At 35.2% G+C, this 19443-nt stretch overlaps 1 protein-coding gene across 3 annotated transcripts in view; it reads left to right on the top strand.

Annotated features, from left to right (window-relative positions):
* Positions 1-19443, top strand: part of LOC118268461 (zinc finger and SCAN domain-containing protein 10-like) — a 53294-nt gene that overhangs the window by 23126 nt on the left and 10725 nt on the right. For 2 of the 3 annotated variants that reach the window (XM_035582966.2, XM_050706581.1), the window contains exons 2-6: positions 9987-10147; positions 12528-12719; positions 13004-13691; positions 14911-15110; positions 15427-15516. In XM_035582966.2, the coding sequence (XP_035438859.2) occupies positions 10007-10147; positions 12528-12719; positions 13004-13691; positions 14911-15110; positions 15427-15516 (1311 nt within the window). In that variant the 5' untranslated portion in view covers positions 9987-10006. Of the gene's footprint in view, positions 1-8200; positions 8432-9986; positions 10148-12527; positions 12720-13003; positions 13692-14910; positions 15111-15426; positions 15517-19443 lie in introns of those variants that run through there. The other variant, XM_050706582.1, reaches the window with a different exon arrangement.

Here is a 19443-nt window from a genome sequence, read left to right as displayed (position 1 = left end):
TGAATTAAAAACCACAATTCACAAATCCTTCTTACAAAAGGAAAAATCCATCACACCTAGGTAATTAAGCATGTAATTCATAATTAATAAAACATAAATGGCAACGCGTATCGTGTGAGTTCGACTCGCTCTGCTGATGCCATTTTCCCCTACACTGCAATGGTCGTAGAAGGATTTTTTTATAGTATAAGCCGGTAAATGAGCAGACGTATCACCTGATGGTAAGCGATCGACACCCGAAACACCAGAGGCGTTACAAGTGCGTTGCTGGCCTTTTGAGAGTTAGGAATTTAAAGGTTGTTGGGGAATCGGGGATTGGAAAGAGGGGTAATTGGGCCTCCGGTAATCGCACTCACACAACGCAAGCGTTGTTTCACGTCTGTTTTCTGTGAGGCCGTGGTATCACTCCGGTCGAGCCGGCCCATTCGAGCCGAAGCATGACTCTCCAACACTTGATAGTACCAATAATGATTAAGCTGGGAAAATGATAAGCAATTTCAGTTGCTTTTGAGTTCATATGAAAGGTAAACGTACCAGACAACGATATCGATTTTGAGTTTTATTTATTTTGTAATTGAGTTGAACTGTGACTGCAGCGCTTGGGAAGTAGCTGGGTGACCGGCAACTACCACGCAATATTGTATGCTTTGTGTGATCAGTAATTTATGGTCCTGGGTCTTAAAAAGCAAGTAAAATTATGTGTTTCTAAATGCACCTTCGAGACAGGAGAAAATAAAACAAAAAACATGAGCAACGGTCCCAAAAAAACAATGGCAAACGATCATACGTACTGCGTGATGGTAAGCAATTTATGTCGCTCTCGGATACCCGCAACACCAGAGAAGTAACAAATACATTGTCGAACTTTTAAAAAGTTGTATGTGCGTTTCTTGAAGATACTCTATAGTATACTTTTGTCGACCATTCTCAGGAATGAAGGCATGACGTTATGAATAACTTTGGTGCTCAAAATGGTATTACAGTTATGTGTTACGTGTAGGTTTCTTTGACGAACATTGGCGAAGTTACGCGAAGTGGGCTCGGCATGTTCTAACTACTAACGTCATTTCCTGCTCGCCTTCTATTTAAATTTTATAGTATTTAAAACTAATTTACAAGTGAATACTTTATACTAAATATATTCTACATAACTTTTGATTAGATAATAATTCAAAAAATTCATTCTGCAATTTTAAAACTGTTCGGTTTTTGTAAAATATAAAGTAAGAAACTATGTATTTAAAGCAGTGTTTTATACAATGCAAGAATACAAGTAAACAAATGAATAAAACAATAGTTTTTTCTTATGTATGTATATCTGGCCTTTTCTCACAAGTCTGGCATCCAATGACTTCTCCCGCCTCACAAGTCCACCCCGTTCCTATTCCTGCCCGTCGAGCCGGAGCCCCGGTAAACCCGCTAGGTAGTCCGCAGCCTCCGCCTACGGCCTATTTTTAGTATACAAAAGCGAGCTCACACTTGGCCATTTTTTATTAGATACGCGTATAAAATGAGCAACCTTCAGAAAATGCAAATACCGCCAACTGCATGTCAGTCGTTGCCCGGCTAGTCTGGAAGTGATTAGAACCAAGGCCAATAATGCTGGTGTGCGAATTTTTAACAAACTACTGATTTTTTATGTGGATTTTAATAATAATATATTATGTGAATAATACTAGATTTAGGTAGTCGATATTATTATTGGTTATTGTTATTAATTGTCATAATATAATAATAGTACCTACTTGTTTTCCGCGATTTCACCTGTACAATATAATTTGGTGTAGCCGTTTTTGAGATTTGTACTTACACTTACTTATACAGATTTTGAATTTGGATTAGAATTTTTAGAATTTTAGTCCCTATACGTACGATTATTACTTATTACCTCACGTTTAACACTACAATGGACTTTAATATGGATATTATATTAAATAGGTACTTACCTACTTAACACACAATATCAGGTTATCAATAAACCTGTTCTAAAATGACTTATTATTTAAGTTTTAGCGCCAAATTAATACCCAAGGTCATTCTCCTACGGATCAGTCGCTGGTACCCAGACGATAATGTTCTTGATTAAATCTGTTATCATGCTTCCGGACTAACTAAACGTAATGATAAATGTCTGTGTAGTCTGTTCAAATCCGCTCATGCCGAGAGAAGTTCTTCGATTCTTTTCTCCCTTAAAAAAAGGCTGTTCAAATCTGCTTATACTTATTTTAAAACATTGTAGAAGATTAGCTTACAATTATAGAAATCACAAGGGAACACACCAAAGAGATTCCATAACCAAGACCACTTTGTAAAGACTGCATGATTAAAAAGAAGAAGAAAGAAGAATCTATTTACCAGTACTAGGACCTTTTATAAAACTCATAAGTATGTAGAACTTCACTAGGAGATTATTGCGGATCGCCTATTTAAGGTAACCGTCTATAGACCCGCATCGGACGGATCGCACGCAACGGATTTCAGTTTGTCTTGTATAAAAACGTAAACAACAACGTTCACTGTCGATACATTGTACGCAGTCTGAAAAAATAATCCGTTTGATGTGATTCGTCCGATGCGTGCGATGTGTACATTGTACAAAGCGGGTCTGTGAACGCTTACCTTTAGGGGATAGAGAATGAATAAAATGTATTTACAAAAGTATCGTGCTATTTTTGCTCTATTTTGCTTCTGCTTAGTTTAAGGACTAAGACAGGACAAACCTTGAGTTCTACCCGATCAAATTAGAAGAATGCGGAAAGAAGAAGAAAATGCCAACTTTTTTTACTGTTGTCTTGCATATTCTTAGAACATGTGACTCATAACAAAACTATCTACTAAGAGTTAGAGTAGGTAGGTGCACCTCTTTTTTCCTGCACAGCTGAATCCCATCGCATACATGTCTTCTTGGAAAAGAACCCATGACGTTGTACATGCGTCTCTTACTAATACTCCCTGTAAATGGTGAATGAAAATCGTGGCGAACACGACATGCGTCCTGCCAGTCATTACTCACTTGTAAAGACCGCATCGACTTGCTCTAATTTCGTAGCCTCTATGAAGATATGAGGTGCCCATTTATACAACGGACGCTGTAGGTGACGGATGTTCGAATGTACACGTTGTACATTGACTTTTATGTATAAAAAATATGCTATGGCTTTTGAAATCTAGGTAGATAAGGAGTAATGTAATGTGCGTGATATTTGTTGTCGTAGAGTTTGGAACAACTGTTAAATATGACTGGTTTCGTGTCTTATTTTTGTTTTGGTTATAAAATTATGCACCTGAAAACAAGAGTATAAATTGGCAATTTTTTACTTAATCTAGTAATATTTTGATTTAAAAATATTAAAGGTGAAAGGACTTGTTGATTAAATTGGTTATATAGTTTTTCTACGTAGAAAATATATGAAAAACAAAATACATTTTGATTATAACAGTTTAAACTACAAATATTATAAATAAATAACATAATAGCAATTTATTTTCATGGTTGTTGAAACTTATTGTAGCAACAGACCATTGCGGAAAACGCATTTAACAAAAACCGAGAACAAAATAAAATTGATAGCATGATTTTTGATAAGAGCGGGCTGGGAGTTAGGTATTATGGAATTAGGCGCGACCGGATGCCGGTGCGCTAGCGACGCTGGCTCCGTCTGCGTCGCCGTCGGGACGAAGATACCGTATCGTCCCCGGTACTTACTATCTTAGAAATATTGTTTATTATTGGGGATAAAATCGCACATTGTATATTTCTAATTACTCGTCCTGAAAATCTTTTACCTATATTACCTACTTTAGATTCTTTCTACAACTGCAATTAAATCTAAATGTAATAACCATAATTAAACGACAAAATATTTCCTTCTCTATGAAAAAATCTAGCCATATAACGCGCAGAATACTAGGATATCAGAGAGACGAACGATCAACGGACGAGGGCCGGCAGGCGACGCGACGCGGACGTGCAACGGGCATATGCGTTATTTCGCGTGACCTTGATCCCCACGCAGCGCGATCCGATCCGCGCGTGTTATGTAAGGCCATTGCTACACACTGCAGTTTCAGGACAACGAGTGACGTCACCCTATTGATTGGCACGGAACAAAAATAGAAAATGTTTAATGGAATTATTATGAATAATGATCCTCTGTGTACATAGGCACGCGTTTCCCGTTTAATTGTTTTGTTTTAGAATTTTATAATATTTAATTTGTGATCGTGGGGGATGATATCAATTGGCTGAAGTGAATAGGATATTTGTTTAACACACTGAGTAAGTTATACATTTGTTTTAAAATTAATTTTATGTGAACATGATGGAGTTTATCTAGGAAGAAATAAACATGAACTTTAACGAATCACCTGCGAGTATCAAGGAAGTAGTAACTCTATACTGTTCGCACTTACTATAGAACACTCAATTTTATTGGTCATACTTATATCGGTGCACGTGACGACATACCTAGGCATAGCTAGGTAGACATCTATATGGCATTATGCACACGCAAAATGTATGAAGTGACATATAAGTGCAAAAGACTCCTAATGTACCATTAAATAAACATAGGATCATTAAGACAAGGATACACTGATTGCCTCAACAAAAACGTTATTGGAGACTTAGGAACTATTGTTTTTATGACAAACGTAGGTTTACATATTCATGAATTGCGTAATACGATAAGTATATGACGCAAAATTATATATTTTCGGTTAGATCTTGGATCAGATTGATTTTTATATTATGTTCTTTATACAATCTACCAAAGTTCTATATAAGATGCATAGATAGAAGTAGTTTTATACATAAGAAACTATGTATAAAAATACTACTTACAAAAGTGCGTAAAATATTGTAAGATTATTTTAAAAGGCCTATTTAAATTAACACCGTAATTTCAATTAACAATAGACATTTTTAAATTTCAAACACATTGACAAAAGGAAAACAAAAGCAAGGAAATATTTTTTTTCTATTATATTTCCCTATCCATATACAAGTACCTACTAAATATGCAACAAAACTAACTTTACCTACGCAGTATCAAACTCTTGTGTGTGATACTATTTATAGAACATTAGGAAACAATTGACATTTTACCTTCAATTGTAATATAACCAAATTGTTAAGTAAATACACATAACACATTACTCTAAATTATACATACCTATAATATTGTAGATGGGAAAGTTTGGATGCATATCTGTTAATCAGTAACGCTAAAACGGCTGAGCAGATTCGAATGAGGTTTGTCGAATCGATAGATTTTAAAAAGAACAATATTTTCTTAATATCGCGCGCGATTCAGCAGGCAGAAGTTACCTATATTGTTTTGTAAAAGGTAACTACAAAAGTTTCTCCTAAAATTATTGACGTGCATAAATATTAAATCATCTTTCGAAAATAATAGATGACCACTACAGTACAACGCTTAATTAAACCTACATACACACAAAAGAGTCACAATGTATCGTCGCCTGTGTGTCCACTCCTTTAAACATGTTAGCTAGTCAGTCTATTGTGCGACGAAGGTCATCTCTATACCTAGTTAGGTCTACAAATGTGTGCTAGCATTTCAGCTAAGCGCTAATCTTGCTTCCTATTGGATATCGACAGCTTATATTTTTGCCTCGTTTTAATTAAAACGGTTTTATTATTAATTTATGTATTTATTTAATTAATATAATTTTCATATAAAGAATTTTATTTGCGTAATGTTTTTCGTTCTAAGTTTTGCGTTGACTTAATATAATTTGGTATAATTTGAATTCGTATAATGTTGGTATTGTTGGTGTATGTTTAGGCGTATTGACTAATAAGTGGTTGAGACGACAATTGGACATGAATTGAGACGTTAGGTGAGGTTAGGTTTGTGTTTTATTGTCATTGCGCATAAAAAAGTACGCGTATTTGCGTAAGCTGTTAGGTGGAACATTAGAATATATTTATGATATATATATATATTTAGAAAATTTGTTGCTAGTACTACTTCATTATTTTTGAACCCAAATATCATCGAATTCAGTTCAGCACTAACAATAGATAGAGGTACTTATCTACTTTTATTTTTATAAAATTAGGTAAACATTAAAATGATTAGTTATAATTAAACGTTGTGTCAGAATTAAAAATAGCCTTAATGTGCATATTATATTATAATCTAAGGAATTTTATTTAAAATCCTGTTTTATTACTAATAGGTACTAACTAATCTTATCACTAATCGCTTTTGTTTTGCCCTTGGTAGGTAAATAATTGTATACATATAATGGCATCCCAATTTTACCTGCCAAGAATGTTATGAGTTTCATATAACAGAGGCTGGGACAATCCCTTATACTGGGAAGCCGTCTCAAGAATATAAAAGGAGGGGTAACACTTCTTTCTTTACCGATACGGAACCTTAAACATTATAGAAAACCCTTTAGGTGGTATCGAATAGGTCTCTATAATAATATTTATTAATAGAAGTTATTACTTCTGCAAAACCTATAGGTAATAAATTGGTATCCGAGTAGTATCAACTTTCATATATTGGAATAGAAAAGTCATTACATAAATAACAACAAAAAAAAAAAATACATACAATTTGCTGCTAACTATAATCATTAACTACTAAAATGAGAAATAATTTGTTCAAATATATGTTCATTGAACATCAGCTAATTATGAATTGACTAGGCTTGTGTATGAGGCCAGGTGCATAGAGCAAGATGTCGTATCCAGCTAGGTATCATTATTATTTTATTTGCAATAGAAATACTTGTTTTACAAAGCGTATTTTTCGTGTTAAGTTCAAAGAATTTACTAAGTAAATTAGGTAAGTACTGAACAGAAACTTTAACTTGATTTGGTTTATTAAAGCCGGCCAATCAGAAGTCTGTTATATGCTTAAGCGGTTCCAAGTGATTCACTGTTGAATAAGTTTTACAACGTCAAGTTGGTCAAGCTTTTGTATTTTTTCTTGCTGTCTTCTTTTCTCATTCTTCCCTGTAAAACATTATTAAATAAAAAACTTTATTTTATTTATAAATTTCCCCATTTAATCTATCCATATTTCCTTTGGTCATTATTTCGAATTCAAAATACTCTACTAATGGTTCTATAATATTGTTTTCCTCGAAATTATTAGCAGTTTAACCCAAATTAATGTTAATTATAATTATAACTAATCCGCAGGCACGATATTACCTTGTTACTTTGATAACGTTTTAACTTTATGACAGGTTTAATGTGAAATAAACAGCTCATTTAAAGATGCTTACAAGTATAAATCATAATACATTCTTCTTTGTTATATTTCATTTTTACGATATTCCTGTCTTCGTTGCAAGAATCTATACAATTTCTTGTTCTTTTTTCATTAATAAACCGATTTTAGCCAGTCAAGAAAATCCGATAAATAAAAAACTGCATAGAATTTAACTAGATTACAGACGGGATTTCCTAGATTATTACTTTGATATAATTTATGAACAGAATGCACGAATTCGTGCCATTGGTCGATTGTACTCGTATCTGAAGTGATAACATCAAAACTCCTGCGTAGCATGTTATCAGTAATCTGTTGCATTTTTATCAAGTGCATTTTAAGAAGGTCACAAGATTGCAGAGCCGTTTATATCATCAAAATGTCCTGATAATGTGATAGATTGGAGTTATGTATTATCATAAAGATGCCTTAAGCCTAGATAAATGAAAAATTCCATAAACATATATTTAGGTAGTTTGTGGTAGGTCTATATTTATCTCTCAGCGTTAATCCGTACGTATGATAAAGAAATATTAGCAGGAAGTGACATAGAATAGGTACAGTTTATCTGTCCTGAAAATTACTTCAAATTGTTCAAGATACCATCAATACAGCATGCCTGTGCCTCATATTATGTAGCCATTTAAAAAGTCTAGAACAATGATGTGACGTCTTCTGAGAACTGATGGAAGCGATGGGAAAAGGATTTAGCCTTTTGCAAAAAAAGATCTAAACACAAAACGTACGGTCAAAAATTTAAAATAGAATGTTCCGCGTCCGCGGCCTTTACAACGAGCGTGTGATGCGAGGAGCGAGGAGTGGGGGAGACAGACGGACCGATGACATCACACCGAGTTGCAGTGCGGTGCGACCGCCAACTCTTGCGCAATCGTGCGCCCTTGATCTTGACTGCGTCGCGGCCGCACGCGTGTGCGCACAACACCTACGTTTAACTACTAGGTACACTCGCAGCTATATTTATCTTCGCGCATGTAGGCGCGAAGCAGTAATCACAGAATAAAAAATAATATATAAGTGGCGTTTTGTACTTATTAGCAAATCTGAGTGTTCCGGCTGCTGCTCGCGGGGTAGGTAGGTTCATGTAATTAGCGGCGGGTGCAGCAGGAAATTCAATGTCAAGTTCATCTATGTGCATTTCGTTGCCCGCTAAGGTAAACTGTATGTTTTATTCAGAATATTCCGAAAAACATGTCAATCAATCAAAGTGAAAGCGATTTTCAGATGATACGCATGTTCTCAAAGGATTTTTATCGATTGCGATATTTTATTGCAATATTTTAAAGCACCCATCAAGGCTGTTTGCAACAAAATTAATTTATATTATTCCATGATGTTTTCGAGGTCGCAGACTGAACAGTTTATGTTCACATATAAATTAGTACTATGCCTAGACACAATGCCTTTTGTCGGTATTTATATGTTGGTTCGTGGATGATTTAACATGTATGTGTTGGTGTATTGTATGTATAAGTTAATAAGCGGTAAATGAATAATCAGTCGTGACTGGTGTTGAAAATAGGCCTTTAAAATTGATAACGGCTAAGTCTGTGGCAGACGTAAATATCCACGTGTAGCGATAACTATGAGTACTAACTAACTAACTACCTAAGTACCGACAACTGCACTAGGGCTGGGACTATACAAGTATACAACAAGAGTAACGCAACTTGTCACTTTGGCACCATGAAAAAGAGAAAGATGCACTAATGACGTGCAAAGATGAGGATACTTATATATGTTTAAAAATAACATAGCGTCTCAATTTAAAATTTAGCTAGCACTTAGAACCTAACGACACACTTGAAGCACATGTTTTGTGCATTAGCAAATAATAAGCAGTAAAAACCCGTGTTACCGCAATTATTTTTATTCACCGCTATGAAGTGTAGCGGAGGTTAGCTTAACGACATGTAGGTACGGATTTTAGTGTATATGAAGATTGTATAGGTACCTATACTTATGTGCATGCTTCAATCTGTTATCATTGCCATACATAGACTCATCCACGTGATGTTTTTTTAAATTCATATTTATCTGTGTTCTGAAGCGGATGCGAAATGTTTCAAGATAATTTTATTTGTTTTGGTTGACAATCTTAGTTTGGATTTTTCGGGAGTGCTACTTCGTGTCGTAATGTTGGTGTAGGTCATTTTCATTAAACGAATGGAAACAAAATTTGTGGTGTTTTCGATCCTGAAATGTGCGTGTAGAGTAGAAGATTCATTTGCTTATTCTTTTACATGCAAATAGTTTCAAATAGGATATTTCCCACTTTCTTTGATAAATGGTGTAGTAGTACTTGGTGGCAACATTCCCAATTTATGAATCAGGAACTTTCTCCTTTTATATTGGGTTATGTGGGTAGTACATAAATACGAGCAGTGGCGAGTTATAGTGGTGATTGTTTTCGAGTACGTTCTTTTGCAAAACAGAATAAATCCTAGTTTCCTTATCTAAAAAGTTACCTAAATACATACATATTTTTACCAAATCATAGATAGCATTATTTAGCATCCACTTCTATTAAAGTGAAGTTTTATAGTTGGATCCGAAGAGCTTGAAGATTGAGCTCGGTGGCGTGCTATTGAAGAGTCTTATGCCCAGCTGTGGACTAAAAGGAATTAATGATAATATGGCTGATGAAAGAGAGAGAATCCTTATGATGATATAGAATTAGGGATTAAAATGCTAATTTATATATTACAGCGGCGGGAGCTAGCTCAGACATGGGAAGTGAGCACTATTGCCTAAGGTGGAACAATCATCAGAGCAACCTGCTGGGAGTATTCAGCCAGTTGCTGCACGACGAGAGCCTGGTCGACGTCACGCTTGCCTGCTCCGAGGGTGCATCCATTAGGGCTCATAAGGTAAACAACATCGAATAATTTAAAAAATGAATCTATCAAAATATTATTGACATTACTACATTGCATTAGTTTTTTTATATCGATCTAATAGTTTTAGAGTGCCGCGGATTTGGATTCGTACCGTTGTTATTCTAGTTTTGTTGTTGACGTGTTACTAGCTAAAACATATCCAACAAAACTTAATTAACAAAGAAGTTTTTTTTTAGGGCTTTTTGAGTTGGGAAAGTCATCAAATGACTCCTACTGACGAAAAACCTCCACAGATACTCTTGTTTTTCGAGCTGGAGCCCCGGTAACTTGTATTAAGTATGTGCTTTATGTCAATTTTTGAGCCACCTACCAGCACAATAAAACTTTAACAATAATATTATTATGTGGTAGGTAAAACTGATATGAATGAAGACATAATCCTTATCATTAATCATCTGATACCCTTGACTTGTAAACATAATAATATGAAGAACACTTTCCATTTTCTTTCAAAGTCCTCCCTCTGCACTCTCTCAGTGCAGGGCCGGATTATTCAAGAACGGGCCCAAACGCCAACGGTCTGGGGCCAAAACCAATTAAAGAACAAAGTCTCATTTTTTCCTTGCATCTTTAACTTAACCCTTGAGTTTAATCCGATAATTAGATATGGGGGTCTGTGGGTTGGGATCTACGATTTGGACTAGTTTGGGCCACAGAAGGCCTACTCTACTACCGTCACCCTTTACATTAAATTCTCCTTTTACACACGTTGAGTGAACGATAGAGATTCCATACAAGTATGCCTAATGATTTCAGTTCAACTTGGCACGTGTAGAAACCTCTCGTTATGCCTCATTACATTACTTTGTTCTTGCCTATTGTTAATCAGCGCTTATAAGATGCATTTACATTATTATCGCTATGCCTTCGTGGATTACTTATGCATAATTTTATTGGCAGATATGTTAAGTTGCAACTACTAGTTGGGGTAGGAGGAAGTTAGTTTGTATCATTATGACGTGAGGATACCTAGAAAGACGTACATTACTAATGTTATTTTCAGTTAAGGTAACGGTTATACAGAATTCTATGCACAGGAAAAAAGTAGATACCTAGCTACAAAAAGCTATCAAGGAAAATCTATTAGATATGTCATGACATATGTTATTCAAATGAGATTTCTAATAAGCCGCGTTATGTCATTATGCGTGCCACGATTAACAGGACATTGTCAATGCAAGACCAACTTAACTGCATTAACATTAGGATTAAATTAATATTTATTGCATTGTAATTATTTTGTAGAATCACGAACTCGTTTGCCGAATTCGTTCGACATCTTTTGTTTCGTAATTGGCAGAGGAAGTTGTTAGTTGTTAATATTTTATTATCTACCAAAATTACATTGTAACACATGATCTCATAGACGATTAAAATAATTATTAGCCCTAAACATATAGTTACATGATGTATTTAAAGGCAAACCTTTTTTTAGATAGGTAATCGGTATTTCATTATATCTATTGGGACATGCCCATCGCCCGTCTCATATTAGGAAAACTCGTTATACATTGTCAACTTACCTACCTATTATAATATCATGTACGCCTGGTATTATGATCAGAAGGAATTAGACAATATAGGCTAATGTTTAGTAAGAAAAACTGAGCTCATAAATGACTATATTGGTAGAATCCTACCTTTATCTGCAGATCTGCAGAAAAAAACAATTTGAATAACTAAGCCATTTACTAAATTGTACCAAGTATTCGACTAATGCAGACATAATTTAAGCCTAATCGTCTGATCGTAAGTTAAACATCAGTTCAGTGGACGACAGCTCTGAAATTATGCAGTCAATCCGCTATAAGATTTACTAGCCATTAATCGGCAATACGAGGAAACACTTTCATCTCTAAAACGAACCGTTTCTCTGAACCTATAGCAAGGGTTTAATGCGTAGGTTTTCCAATCCATTGAATTTTAAGTTAATGGAAGTACATTAGAATAAGAATCAGCTCGTTTAAACTTGTAGGACAGTTATCAAGAAATTGTACCTAATAGTAAAAATGTCAGTAGTAAATATTTGAAATATTAACTTTTTGCAGACGCTTACGACACCAATCTTTCGTCTTCTCAGTATGAGTGTCTTTTTAAATAAATTACCTACTTACACTGAAAAACATGCTCATGTATTTAGATATTTATTTTAAGTATAGGTACCTAGGTAGGTACCAACACTTTTACTTGCCTATGTTGATGAAAATTCAGTCTAATAATTTCTTTGGAAAAGTTTACTTTTTAACAAGTAGTATTTAACTTATATAATCTCCTGAAACCTCTTTCTAACCTAATTGGAGGTCCATTGTAAGTCTCTTTAAAAATAACAGAGATACTAATATATTTTCAGGTAGTGCTGTCTGCGTGTTCATCGTACTTCCGATCTCTGTTTGTTGATCACCCGTCGCGTCATCCCATCGTGATCCTCAAGGACGTGGGCTTGGAGGAGCTAAGGACCCTCGTCGACTTCATGTACAAGGGCGAGGTCAACGTCCAGTACTGTCAACTGCCTGCTCTCCTTAAAACTGCCGAGAGCCTTCAGGTAAATTAATTTCAACCATATCTTCTTGACACTAGGTAATCTTTTTGAATATGAATATTTTTACACCCAACTAGAGCGTATAAATATTAACTGCGACTGCTTTTTAACTTGTCTGACATCGTAAATAAAGTATTAAGGTCAAGTCTATTTCAATTACCCAGCTACCACTGCAGGCATTAGAGCGCCTATTTTTGAATCTATACTTACACTACACTGTACCTAGGTATCTAGATATATCTTAAATCGCCATTTTCAAAATTAAATTACTTTTTTGTGTATTCTAGGTGAAAGGACTTGCTGAAATGACTACCCTAAGCGCAGCCGGCATTGAAACAAGAAAAGTTCAAGAACCAATGGAAGAGTGCCAACCACAAGATACGAGGGAGAGTTCAGAGCCACGTGAGAAGGTAGACGGCAGAGATCACAGGGACAAAGAAGAACGGCGGGAACTGAAAGACTCACGGGAAGTCCGTGAGAGAGAAAACAAAGAAACCCGTGACGTCAGAGAAACTCACGCGAGAGAAAGTCATTCAAGAGATTCTCGAGAGTCGAGAGAATCAAGAGAACACAGAGAAAGAGAACAAAGAGAACCTCGTGATTTAAGAGAATCGCGAGATCTTAGGGAAACAAGAGACCCTCGTGACTTGAGGGATCCCCGCGAACTGCGGGAACATAGAGAATCCAGAGAATCTAGAGACATTTCACGAGATTTGAGGGAGGTTCGGGATCCAAGGGATTTACGGGAATCTCGGGAGACTCGTGATCATAGAGAAATGCCTGAGGCATCACCTCCAAGGATATCGCCGCTATTGTCAGTGCGGCGATTTAGATCAGACATCACGGGCGAGACTCCAACCTTGTCACACCCTCCTATCCCAAAAGATGAACCTCCTGATGAGCCCATGCGATCGTCCTCACCCGAAGATGATACGGTGTCGATTAGATCAAATGGAGCACAAAATGAAAATATCGGTACGTATCAATCACATACCTAAATACTCATTAGGTATTTAATAATTTCATTACCTACTCAACTATCACCTCATTAGGAAATGTATCTTCAATGTATTTATTTTATAATTATTATGTACTGCATACGAAATGATAATAATAAATTATTTATTACACATACTCTAAATAAATCCAGTTTATTATTTTATCATAAAATAATAATAAATACGATTGGGCTGCATACCTCCTGTTTTTATCACTATAAATCTCCCTAATTTCTTAAAAAAAAACATTTTAGTAATATTTGCTTAATATTAGAAAAATTGAGTATTTAATACGTACAAAAGCAAGCAAAATGCAATTTTTGGAACAATAATGTTAGAAAGGACATTTACTTTAATTTATATCCTATAACGATCAATATAACAAAACAGTAACAATTATTAATCTAAACTAACACATTATTTACAACTTAAAAATACCAAAAAAATAAGGAATAAAAACTAACTTAAAACTAAAATAAAGGCAATAGGCGTGGTTAGGTGTAAGGTTAGGCGTCGAAGTACTCGTCCGCATCGCTGTCATTGGGGAACGTTCCCAGAAGACTGGCCGCATTGCCACGTTGTATGGCAATGCTTATCTTTTGACCGAAGAAATAGCCAGCCTTCTGGTCACGCGTAGAGTCGAATAGCTTATGTGCAATTTCTTTATATAGAGAATGTGCACCAGGACCCCATGGCCCAAGTGTTTCAACAATAATGTTATCGATTATCAAATTGTATAATCGACTAACTAACCAAATATAAAAATCTGTTTGAACAACACTATTTTGTTTTGACATTAAATTTTGACGTTTGTCTTGTTTATCTGTCTCTGATGGCGCGTTCTGCACATTTACGATTTATTTATTTAGTGTTTTTGCTAAATATAAACATCTAAAAATACGTCCAAATATATTTTGTAAAATGCAGGTTCAAATATTGAACCTAAAAATAAATATTATGGTCTATCAAAATTGTACGGATCTATTAACATTGTGGTTCTTTGGCCCAATTACCTGAGATTAGGTAAACTTTTTCCATTTTTGTTAAATTCTAACACAAAACCTAGCAACTTAAATTTACAAATGACAAATGTTTAGTGCCACAGTCAGAATATCATCTATTTTGTAAATTTTATCAATACACCTAAGAGTAAAACTGGCATAAGTAATTTAAATATTTATTCTTTACATTTCCAGGACTAAACATGACTATAAACAGCCATAGCAGTAGCAGTGTGCTGGGCGCTCATTATTCTCCAGTGGAGCAGCGATTAAGTGTCTTGAACACTATATCTCATCCTGGATTGACGCACCCTTCCCACGCATCACTGCCAAGCCCGAGGAGTGAACCTATAGCAGGACCCTCAGGACTGCCTCCTGTGCAACAAGTACCCTTGGTATGTATCTCCATTTGTTTTGATTGATTCTTCGAGTTGGAATAAAATAGACAACAATTAAAATAAATCATGATAATATCCATTTATTTTACATCTGATATGTTCTAATGACAATAATAGACAGGAACAAAATACCAGTAAAAATATTTTGCTTATACAAAGCTTATGCTGAGACACGGAACCTCTGGCTACCCTATCACGGATTAAAAAAATAGTGGAACATAAATTACTTTGAGCTACAATATAATCATAAATTCTTTTTATCTTGGAACAATTTAATATGTATATAACTAATTAGTGGTTAATCAATTTTCAGTCACTGAAGAAAGAAATTGACTGGGATAGGAGCAACGAGGATAAAGTTGGCGGCGAAACATCATCGGAGTATCGAATGCAGCACGAATCTGTGAGTAAAACTAATATTTTGTATTCTGTGTATATATGTGTGTAGATTTAAGTAGACAGAACACAGTTACAAGTACATACTTATATAGAACAAAGCTAAGTTTTAAATAAATGATTATAGGTAAAAAAAGTTTAAGTCTCGGCTTAAAAAAGAACAGGGCTAGCTGTGGGAATTAAAATATAAATATGTCATCTATTATATTAGAAAGGGTGACGTCATATTAGTATTCACTTCAGTTCTGACTACTGGTTAAACGGAATTAACATTTGCAATTTAAATATTTTAATGAAATTGCACAAAATTTTGAACAAAAAATTGGTCCCAAAGTCCGTTATGTACTCAGTTATAAATTAAGACTTTATATTGTGTTCTTGTATACTTTAGTGAAAGTCACTGTGATTTTATTATGTGACGTTCGCTGATAGTACCTAAATGTGTTGTAGATTATATTGCATGCGTGTTTGTATGTAGCTTGTAATAAATGTCTCTGTATATTATGATAGATCTGTGTTGTCTTGCATGATTCATTATTTTTCCACAATCATATTTGATGTTTATATATAACTATTTAAATAAATGCCGGTATCTAGTCGTGCAGGCTAGTGTTTTATGTGCCTACTGGTTGAGAGTAACTTTATAAAACTTGCATATTTGCCCAATTAATTTAATGTTCAGATGGTAATCTTGTGCTTGTCAAAATTCTAAGTTACTTAGTATTTCAATGTGTTGTGTGGCTGCTTTATTGATGTTGCGTGTGTAGGTAAATCGTTGTTGTATCTATGCCTACTGATGTAAGTGGTGGCACAAAACAAAGTGACTAACATGGTCTAGTGAAGAAGCCCTCTAAGAGCTAATGTTTAATTTGGCTGTTGGTGTTTTATGTGTAAATTGATTTGTTACACGCATGCTTGTTTGATATGCTGCGCTACTTTCAACATCGAGTATTATGCCTTGCTGTCAAGAAGTTGACCTTCATTTTGTTGGCCATCATTTTTATATCCATTCATTTTGTTTGATATATATTTTGGGCAGTTTTTTTTATTTTAAATTTTGGCCATATTACATGCATACGTTATTGTACGAATCTGTGATTCAGTACGCGTGCGCGTTGCTAAACAACAAGGCATTACGCGTAGCCGGCTCCCGGGTCACTCCTGCACATTTTTTGGGCAAAAATGAGCGTCAACTTCTTAATTAGATAGTGGAAATTAAAAATATACCGAGACTGCATCTCAATTTAGAAAGTAGTGGTAGAGATATTGCACACAGTTTGGTCCGTGTAAAATGGAACAAGAAAAAAGAAGTTGATGTTCTTTTTTGTGGTTGCAGGAGTACGATGGGTCCGGTAGGGGGCGAATTGATGAAGGGGAGAGGGGGTATCCTTGCATACACTGCGGGGCGGCGTTCCCGCACCAGAGCAAACTGACGAGGCACATACTGACGACGCATACGCTTGACACGCTGAAGTACCGCGACGCGCTGCTGGGCAGGCCTCTCGGCTTGCCCATGATAGGACAGTTCAGTGACCCCACTTACATGAGTATGCACGCAGAGGAGTCTCCCATCGAGTTGGACATAGGAGCGGTGGAGCCGGGCAACGTAGTGCTATGCAAGTTTTGTGGGAAGAGTTTCCCGGACGTGTCATCGTTAATAACACATTTACCCGTGCACACGGGCGACCGGCCGTTTAAGTGTGAATTCTGTGGAAAGGCGTTTAAATTAAGGCATCATATGAAGGATCACTGTAGAGTTCACACAGGTAAGCAACATTTTCTATTGCTCTCTCCTATTTCCTTATAATTTTCTTATCTATATTTTTTTGGTAATTAGACTTTGTTAGATATCTTGATAGAAGTCTTAGTGGCTAGATAAATAGAGTGAACAGACACTTATTCTGTAAAATGAGAGTTCAATTCATAATTGCAAATTTTTTGCTACATTTTTTTGATCAGTAATTTTTGATAAATATTTTTTCTTCATTTATTTTAATAATGTTTAGGAGTTTTATGAGTAACTGTATTATGATACGTATTACAGGTGAACGGCCGTTTCGTTGCGGACTTTGCGGCAAGACATTTTCGAGGTCGACTATCCTGAAAGCCCACGAGAAGACACATTATCCAAAGTACGCTCGCAAGTTTCTCTCGCCCAGTCCCGTCGACACGGAGGAAGAAAGCCCGCATCAATGAGTTTGGCTCCCCCATAGTGCACAATTAACCTTCCACGATATATTAGCCACTAATACAAACTATTATTGGAAATAGTCAATGGTGAGCAGAAGTGATAGTTGAATGAACAAATGGAGGACAATATGTTGTAATTAGTTAAGAATGTGATTAAAACGCCGCAACTGTGATCTGAATGATATGAATAATATTTGATATTTCACTAATAGATAATTGAGACACTAAAGTTGATAACTTGTTAAATTTATTTGAACATTTTCGGTTCCAATTTTGTTTGCTTCGTTTTCTTAAGAGTTTTGAACGTTAGGTGCTTTCTTTATGCTTTAGTTTATAGTAGAACGTAAACTCATTGTACGATGGGTCATTAGACGGCATAGCCAAAGTTAGCTAGAGAAGTATGAATCGTTTAATTTTACTTTCCAACTTGAGATAATAACAAATGCTTTTTAGTATAATTTGCTTGTACAAAAATGTTTTTACGACGTCGTTTTTATTGGTTGCAATTTCGTAAATTATCGAAATTTAATAAAGAAATTGTAAAATATCATATTAATTTAGAGCTGGCATAATCTTTAGAGACTTTGCATATTTATTATAGTAGTATCTTGTCAGAGTTGATTTTATAAACAAAATTAAAGATTGATTAAGAGTGCTTTAATTATAATTATTAGAGACCATACGAAGATTGCACTCAACATAGTTGGTAACAATTAAGAAGTTAGGGATTTGAGATTTTTACTAATTTTATGTCTTTCGAAGTACGACGCACGCTCCCCTGAGGTAATTCAAAAGCAATATTATGACATATAAATGTAAATAACATATAGTTTGATAATATTGGATTTTTAGGAAATTTATTAGAATGTAAACGCTTCGGTAGTTCTGTATTCGGTATACACGGGGAGGGTTGTGGATGTGATCAAGGGAATCAAAGCTTTAAGCGCTATTTCCGTTCTGTCCGAATACTATGCCTCTTGCTGAGTGCCCGCACTGTTGACTCTCCTTATTTTAATGACCGTTACTCACAAACTTCTTCGGCGCACACCACGTAAGAGGCATGGTATAAACATATAAATATATATCAAATTTTCTATCTATTTTCATACTGCAAACCACATTGATTTATGATTATTCAACAGTTTCAAACCCTGCGTATCGACGTTTGTTATCAGAGCACCGCACTTTAGATTTTGTCTGAATTTATCCCTTTCTCCGTTAGTTAAATTGTAATCAGACATTCACGTCAATATTCGATCGTAACGCATACGCCCAGAGTTTGAAACTCCACACGATAATCGCTGTGTTCAATAAATTCAACAGAGTCAAATACAGGGATATTTTATTGATCGTAAGATTTAATTATTTTTCAACACCACCATATTTTTGTTCGAATACGATTTTAGACATAGCCATTATTTTTCGGGCTCAGAATTTATAGTAAATATTTGTTTGTTATACAAAGTTTCACCGTTCGACATCACAACCGAGAAATTAAAGCTTTGATTTGGAACTGATTGGATGTTGGCTCATAATAGTCTGTAAGTTCAATGGAAAATTACTTATACATATATAGAGTTGTTGACCTGCCCTCGGTACTCTGGCTTGAGCATGCTACTTTTGGTAGAAATAATATCATTATCTTAATCGACCTAAACGGTTTATGTAGTGTACTAGTAGATAGACTAAACTGCCTAATCATTTCATAATCTTTCGGTCATGGGACATATCATTTTTATAAAGA

The sequence above is a fragment of the Spodoptera frugiperda genome, chromosome 29 (assembly GCF_023101765.2).
Source record: "Spodoptera frugiperda isolate SF20-4 chromosome 29, AGI-APGP_CSIRO_Sfru_2.0, whole genome shotgun sequence".
Lineage (NCBI taxonomy): Eukaryota > Metazoa > Arthropoda > Insecta > Lepidoptera > Noctuidae > Spodoptera > Spodoptera frugiperda.
The sequence above is the reverse complement of the archived record's forward strand: the minus strand, read 5'-3'. Positions and strand labels throughout refer to the sequence as shown.